The sequence below is a fragment of the Rattus rattus genome, chromosome 13, assembly GCF_011064425.1.
Source record: "Rattus rattus isolate New Zealand chromosome 13, Rrattus_CSIRO_v1, whole genome shotgun sequence".
NCBI classification, from domain to species: Eukaryota; Metazoa; Chordata; class Mammalia; order Rodentia; family Muridae; genus Rattus; species Rattus rattus.
The window spans coordinates 9909423-9917028 of NC_046166.1; the positions used below are offsets into that span (position 1 = coordinate 9909423).

Here is a 7606-nt window from a genome sequence, read left to right on the forward strand (position 1 = left end):
GGGCTATCTCAATCACCTCACAGGGGCTATCTCAATCACCTCACAGGGGCTATCTCAAAGTCTTCACCATTAGGTTAGTAGTGTTTGTTCTGAATGTATGGCCTATTTCCAGTCTGATTTCTTTGGAAGTTGGAATAATAACTAACAGAATGCCCTATTCACGTATTAATGGATGAAGGGATATGCATTTAAGAGGGCTCTGGACTGGCCTTCAATTGATTACTTGGATAAACTCTTTTCAGAGTCAAAGAGAACAAATTTCAAGTGAGTGGTGGTGTTTAAACAAGAAAAAACAAGCCATGATTGCCCAGCCACACACCCTCCTGGAGTCACAAAACTGAGGACTGGGTAGAGAGTTCTTCAGGGTCACTGGAGACTCAGTTTTTTCTTTGATTACTCCTGTATGGGTTCCTGGAGAATCTTGGGTGGGTTTCAAAAGAGAATGTCCTCTTTAATCTAAGTAAAGAACCTTCTTTTTTTTTTTTTTTTTTTTTTTTTTAAAGAACCTTCTTAATTCTGCACTTGGCCAGGCTCTAGCCACGGGCACATGAGAGCCACAAGGATGTAGGAAGGGTTTCCTGGGCTTTGCTCCCATTGAGTTCATATCTTGTAAGACGATCCACAGCACGGGAGAAAGCATAGCACAGCGCAGTACCCACCCCTAGGACCATATATAAGCCAAGAGGCCCGTAAAAGGCAGAATTAAGAATGTCGGTTTATTTAGCTCCTCTGGGTCTGTGGAGTGTGGCACGGTTCCTGTATTTTATGGCTAATATCCACTTATAAGTGAGTACATGCCATGCATGTCCTTTTGGGACTGGGTTACCTCACTCAGGATGATATTCTCAAGTTCTATCCATTGGTCTGCAAAATTCATACTGTCTCTGTTGTTAATAGCTGAGCAGTATTACACTGTGTAGATGAACCACATTTTCTTTATCCATTCTTCAGTTGAGGAACATCTATGTTGTTTCCAGTTCCTAGCTATTATAAATAAGGCTGCTATGAACATGGTTGGGCATGTGTCTTCGTGGGATGTTGGAGCATCTTTTGGGTCTATGCCCAGGAGTGGTATAGCTAGGTCCTGAGGTAGAACTATTGTCACCTTTCTGAGAAATCACCAAATTTATTTCCTAAGTTTGTAGCAAGGAAGGTTGAATCTCACTTAGAAAAGAGAATAAAATAGTCATAAGAGGCAGGTGGAGGGAGAGAACTGGAGAGGAGGGGGATGGGAAGGTTCAGGATCAGGTATGGGAAAGAACAGGAGAGACAGCTAGATGGCCATGGGAATCTGCAACTGACAGGGGTGAGAATGTGGAGGGCATCTCCAGGATGAAACAGATATTTGAGATAAAGGAGGTATCCAAGAATCAATGGGGGTGATCTTAGATGTAACTCACTACATTGAGCATATGGAACCTAAAGAGGCCACCTCCTTAGCTAGGTAGGAACCCCAGTGGAGCCATAGAGACACCAACCCACCCACAAAACTTTCAACCCAAAACTTATCCTGTCTAAAAGAAATGCAGGGGTGGGGGAACGGAGCAGAGACTAAGGAAATGGTCAACTAATAACTGGCCCAGCTTAGGACCCATGGGCAAGCACCAATCCTTAACACAATTAATGATACTCTGTTATGCCTGCAGGCAGGAGGAAGTTGTCCTCTGTGGGACCACACCCAGCAGATGACTCCGACAGATACAGACACCCACAGCCAAACAGAAGATGGAGCTTGAAGACTTTTATGAACAGGAGGAAGAATTGTGGCCTGGAAGGAGAAAGGAAATCCACAGAAAGACCAACAAAGCCAACTAACCTGAACCCTTGGGGCTCTCAGAATCTGAAACACCAACCAAAGAACATACATGGTCTGGACCTAGGCCTCTCCGCACATGTGTAGCAGATGTGCAGCTTGGTCTTCATGTGGGTCCCTAACAACTGGAACAGGAGCTCTCCCAAAAGCTGTTACCCATACGTGGGGTATGTTCTTCTAGCCAGCCTGCCTTATCTGGCCTCAGTGGGTGAGGGAGGGCCTAGCCTTGAAGGGACTTGTAGTGCCATGGTCAGAGGAGAAAGGGTGTGGGGATGAGGGAAGGATTGTGGGAGGGGTGACCAGGAGGGAATCGGTGATTAGGAAGGATGTAAAGTGGATAAGTAAAAAAAATTGTTTAATTAAAATGAAAGATCCTCAGTTTAGATGACAAATTCCTTACAGTTTTGTTCATCATGTGCCTGCCACACTCAGTCTTTGCTGGATGAATGCAATAATTAATAGTGACAGTGGGTTTCTGTTTTGAAGGAAAAGTAGGATTTAAACTTACTTAAATGGTGAGTGAAGTATTAGTCATTAATAAGGGCAGAGGGTTTCAGGAAGGCAGGAAGGGAAATAATGACAGTCAATATAGACATTTTAAAGCCCAGGTATGTTGGGGGATTGTGTTTCCTTTGCAATGATACAACCAGAATGAAAGGACAGGAAAGATGGGCAGGCGAGAGATTTCTGTGGTCAAGCTGTGTTAAAGGGTTAGACTTATCTACAGTGGGACGCCCTCCCATTCCTGTTTCCTGGGGTAGTTTTTCCTGTTGTCCCAGAATGGATATTAGCAGGGCTCAAGTACCCCAGTTTAGATAATGAATTATAAAGTCGAGTTAGTTACTTCTCTGTTACTGCAATAAAACATTCTTTAAAAAGCAAGATAGGAGAGAAAGGGTTTGACTCATGGTTCCAGAAGTGTAGATCCACAGAGTAGGGGGAAGACGGAAGAACAAGAATGATCACATTTCATTCACGAGCTGGAAGTCAGAAGAGACAGAGAACAGGAAGTGCAGCAAGGCTATAACCTCCGGCCCCCGCAGAGCCCGCCCCCCCCCAGTGATGAACTTCTTCCAGCAAGGTTCTATCTCCTAAAGGTTTCACAACCTCCTCAAACACTTCCACCAACTGGGGACTAAGTATTCAAAGACATGAGCCTAAGTTGGGCATTTCTCATCCACACAACCATCGCCCGCCATCTTGAATGGCCACGTGGAGCCCCTGCAGCTTCACAGAGAGGTAGCAGATGAACTTAGAAAGGTCAGTGTTCACAGCACTGGGTGGATCGCAGAAGGATGAACAGAGATCTCCTCTAGTCCGGGTAACTCTGCACAGACTTTGTACTAATAGTAAATCTTCACCAGCAGCCAGAGCTGGAGAGATGGTGGGGATTGAGAACTTTACAGAGGACCCTCGCCGGGCTCCCAGCACCCATGTCAGGTGTGACATAAAAGGCTATAACTCCAGGGGACCCAATGCCTACGGCCTCCATGGGCACCGGGACTCACATTCACAAACAAACGCATAGATACACATGCTTATACATGATTCAAGATAAAACAAACCTTTTTAAAAAAAATAAACCTCTCCTTCCCACCTCCGTCTTTTATGGCTAAACCCTGAACACAGCTTCAGAGTAATTAAAGACAGCAGTGAGAGGTTACTGTGCCTGTGGTTGTACCCTCGAGGCTAATACTGTATCTAGCATTATCTGATGAGGAAGTTAATGGAAAGAAGGAAGGGGGGAGAAAGGGAGGGGGGAGGAGAAAAGGAGGAAGGAAGAGGGAGGGAGGAGGAAGGAAGGAAGGAAGGAAGGAAGGAAGGAAGGAAGGAAGGAAGGAAGGAAGGAAGGAAAAAATTCCTAGGGTGGAACAAACAAAAAAAAAACTAAGATACCTGTGGTGGTGCCAGCCTATAATCCCAGTACTCAAGAGACAGAGGTGGGGGAACCATGAACTGGCTTAGACTATACAGTGAGTTCCATAGTAGCTTTGGTCTCATAGCAGTACCCTTGTGTCAGGTGAAACAACCCTTAAATATTACGTACATGGTCCTTAGATGGTACATACACGTAAATATAAATGCATACACATTTCACTTCAATCAAACCTTCAAAACAGACACATGCGTATCCTAACTAAAAATGAGTACCAAAAATGACAGTTTCCTTTGCTTTCAGTTTATTTTATAATATGATTACTTTTATAATGCAAAAGCAAGTCAAGTCTGTATACTTAAGGGGAAAAGGCCAGAGTTAAATAGGATTGAGCTCTTACTGCCAGGCTTTGATAAGGCTTCACACAGTCTGAGAAACCCCAGGCCTTCCTGGCAGGAATATGTCTCCAACTCCAACCGTACCACTCCTACATAGGGATCAGCTACTAACTTTCCCATAGGAGCCCTCCCCGGCAGACCTGTGAGGAGTTATATAGAAATACTGAGAGGTCCCAGCTATGACAGGAGCGGTTTCTGTTAAGCAGTCATGGAAACTGATGGAAAACAGATAGCGGTACGGTTTTAAGTGAAACAGAGCAGAGTGCAAAGGGCAGGCTCCCTAGGAATGGAATTTCATAAGCTATGTATTTGGCAAGTGTTTATTGAAAGAATGAAAAAGCTTCACCGGTCCACATGCAGCCAGAGAAATGGCAGCCAGAACAGAGCATACTTTTCAGCACTGTGAAGTTTAAAGATGTGGTCGGAACATGGATTCGCTGAAGACCCCAGAGTGCACGTTTGCACTTTCTCACCCCATAACCCCAAACCCTGGGGTTTCTGTTTCCTAAAGCAAAACTTCCTGACTGGTGTGCCTACAATTAATTAACCTACATATTCTGACCAGACGCAGACTTGCGTGTCAACAAAGACTCTGTGTATCTAACAGCCTCCGGTTGCGAGGGCTGCTGGTCTTCGGACCATACTTCGGATAGTAAACATCAAAGAATCCGGCAACCAAGAAATCTCAAGGGCCATTAGACACCAGGACACCAGGATCAGGAAGCAACCATCTGGGTAGACTAATGTCATTCTAACTAAGCTGGAGGAAAACAGAAGACGCTCTGTGGAGCTCCTATATCACACCCTTATTCCTAAAACCTTCACTAAACACCTCATCTGGACTACTGACAACTTGGCTGTCATCAAGCCTAATCAATAAAACCTTACATTCTGGAGCTTCTGGGAAGAGGAGACATCTGAGACCCCAGGTGTTTGTAAGTTCAGAAGATGTCATCTTAGCAGGGTGGGCCTGAGAGTCCGGCCTTTGCTCAAAGTCGATCATATGAAGTAGTCAGAAAACACTACACCAGGTAACTAGAGTGCTTCAAAAGCTCACCTCTCATCGTGTGGGATGGCTTGTGCCTTAATCAGTGTTCAGAAAGGAGACTTGGCAGGAGCGCTAGGCAAGCCTGTCTATGCATTAAGACCCCACCTCTAAAGAGAAGAAAAGAGAAGGTCTCAAAGTCCAGGAACAAAAACTCTAGACTGGAGATGCAGCCAAAGCTGAGACAGGTAGGCAGTGGTGGCTCCAAGACACCTGCCCAGGCCATCGGTCACACACATGCTTGGTAGGGACTAGAAAGTCCATCAGACCTGCTCAGTGGGGGGATACATCTCCTGTGGGGCCAGTGCGTTCACTGCATTGGAAGATTGCTCTATTCAGACAGAACTGGACTGCAATATCCTATCTTATGTGGGCCAAGAGCACTCTTGGCATATCCTTCTTTCTAAAGACAAACTGCCTAGTCCACACACGGAGGATGCCTTGGACCCCATTCAGCAGACAGGAGGGGCACTGAACTTTGACCTCCATCGGAAAGGCAGCCACATTTATCATAGCCCACTTCTATTGCCCCTGTCCTTTTCAGTAAGTACTTTATTAAGCAGACTCCCAACTCCCAGCGCCTACTTCTACCAACACCCAACCCATACTGAAACACCCAGCATCACTTGGAAGAGCACAGCACATCACCAAGGGCAAGGTAGCTGAATGGTCAGGACATGGATGAAGGCTTTTGTGCCGGGCATCTGTGCTGAGTGGCTGTTAGAGTCAGCCATTTCCGGCTCTAACACCCTTGCAGCTCAAGCCACAAAGTTCACTCTGTGATCTGCAGAATCTGGACTCGGAATTCTCCCAGAAGCAAATGGCTAAGCCATCTGAATGCCAAGCTTCAAGTCTCTTGCCGCCTGTCTGGGCCCCAAAGACCAGAAATGACGGGATGCTACCGCAGCTTGCATTGTGTCTACTTAGCTCAGTGAAAGGGTGTGTCGAAAGAAAATGGCGGAAGAGCCTAGACATGACTACATGGCGTTAGACTTGCTACCCATCCTCATAGGTCCCTTGGAGAGGTCCGTGTGCACAGTGGACAGGGGCAGAGGCTCAGGCTCCCCTTGAGGTGGCCTGCAATGGCAGGTCAGAACCAGAGCCTTGATGTCCTTCTTGAAGTTGATGTTGAGAAAGCCATAGATGAAAGGGTTGACGCAGGTGGAAGCCATGGCAAACAGGTGGCACATCAAGAAGATGAGGTTGCCATGGCAAGCAGGGATGGCCTCCTGGTACCAGTCCTCCAGAGTGTTGAACACATGCAGGGGCAGCCAGAGAACTGCAAAAGCAGTCACCATTGCCATGAGCATGCCATTGATCCGCCTCATCTGCCCCACTCGTGAGCTGCAAGCGTGCGTGTGGAACGCACGCCTCTGCCTCTCCAGGCGCTGATAGATACGCACGTAGCAGACCAGGATGAAGGCCAGAGGGACGCAGTACTGGAAGAGCAGCAGAAAGGTGGTGTAGATGAGGCGGTGGTGATCCGAGGACCAGGACACAAAGCAGACGACCTTGTCTTCCAGAAACTCCACAACCTTAGAGTGGTTGTAGTGGAGGAGGTCGTTCAGGATGCTATTGGCCAGGAAGGGCAAGGAGAGGAAACAAGAAATGACCCAGATGACCACAATCCCCAGGTAGGCCTGGGAAATGCTGGGTTTCCAGCCTGTCGGGTTGATAATGAGCTGGTGCCTCTCCAGGGCCACAAGGACCAGTGAGAGGATGGAGACTGTCACCGACATACACTGGATGAACGTTAACATCTTGCAAAGGACTTCGCCGAAGATCCAGTAGTCCATGATGGTGTAGGTGACCGTGAGCGGCTGGCAGATGAGACACATGAGGAAGTCAGAAAAGGCCAGGTTGGCAATGAGTAGGTTGGTCACATTGGACTTTTCCTTTTGCCTTGTGGTCACGAATATCAAGCAGAGGTTTCCTAGGACCCCCAAGATGGTCTCAACGCTGTAGGTGGTAATGATGAAGGCCAACAGGTCTGCCGAATCCTGGCAGCCGTCAGAGAGATTATAGAGGGAATCCAGTGGGTTGGTCCCATTCTTACCTTGTAGGAATGCCGGAGAAAGGGAGGCCATGAGATGAGAGGTATTCATGGTGGGTGTGAGAAGACCAGGAACTTCAAGACTAAAGGGCCCACTTCTGAGGGTAGCCTGCAAAACAAATAAATGGAACTCAAAGGTCCGTGCATGTAAAATGGAACCAGGTAAGAACAAGGGACAGGGAGAGGGAGACAATTCTTAGCTACTTATATCTTATGGCATTGAGAGCTATCGTATAAGGCCTAAGGTAAGAGGCGGGCATCCAATAATCACTACCCTCTAGGCCGCACTTGCTGCATGTCAGAGGCTGTGCTCAGAGTTTTGTGTATTTGCTACTTTATTCTGGCAAGCATTATCAACCTTGCCCACTGGAGCAGGGAAGCCTCACAGGAAGCCATTTGCCCACACTCACAGCTAACGAGA

At 47.0% G+C, this 7606-nt stretch overlaps 1 protein-coding gene across 1 annotated transcript; it reads right to left on the bottom strand.

Moving 5' to 3' along the window:
* Positions 1-6047: 6047 nt before the first annotated feature.
* Positions 6048-7292, bottom strand: Npy4r2 (neuropeptide Y receptor Y4-2). Its single transcript, XM_032919506.1, has one exon. It carries the CDS (start codon positions 7235-7237, stop codon positions 6110-6112), a length of 1128 nt encoding a protein of 375 aa, XP_032775397.1. The 5' UTR covers positions 7238-7292; the 3' UTR covers positions 6048-6109.
* Positions 7293-7606: the final 314 nt, after the last annotated feature.

Bases quoted from the DNA above. Each gene is read 5' to 3' on its own strand.
- Npy4r2 (XM_032919506.1), bottom strand. From the start codon at position 7,237: ATGAATACCTCTCATCTCATGGCCTCCCTTTCTCCGGCATTCCTACAA.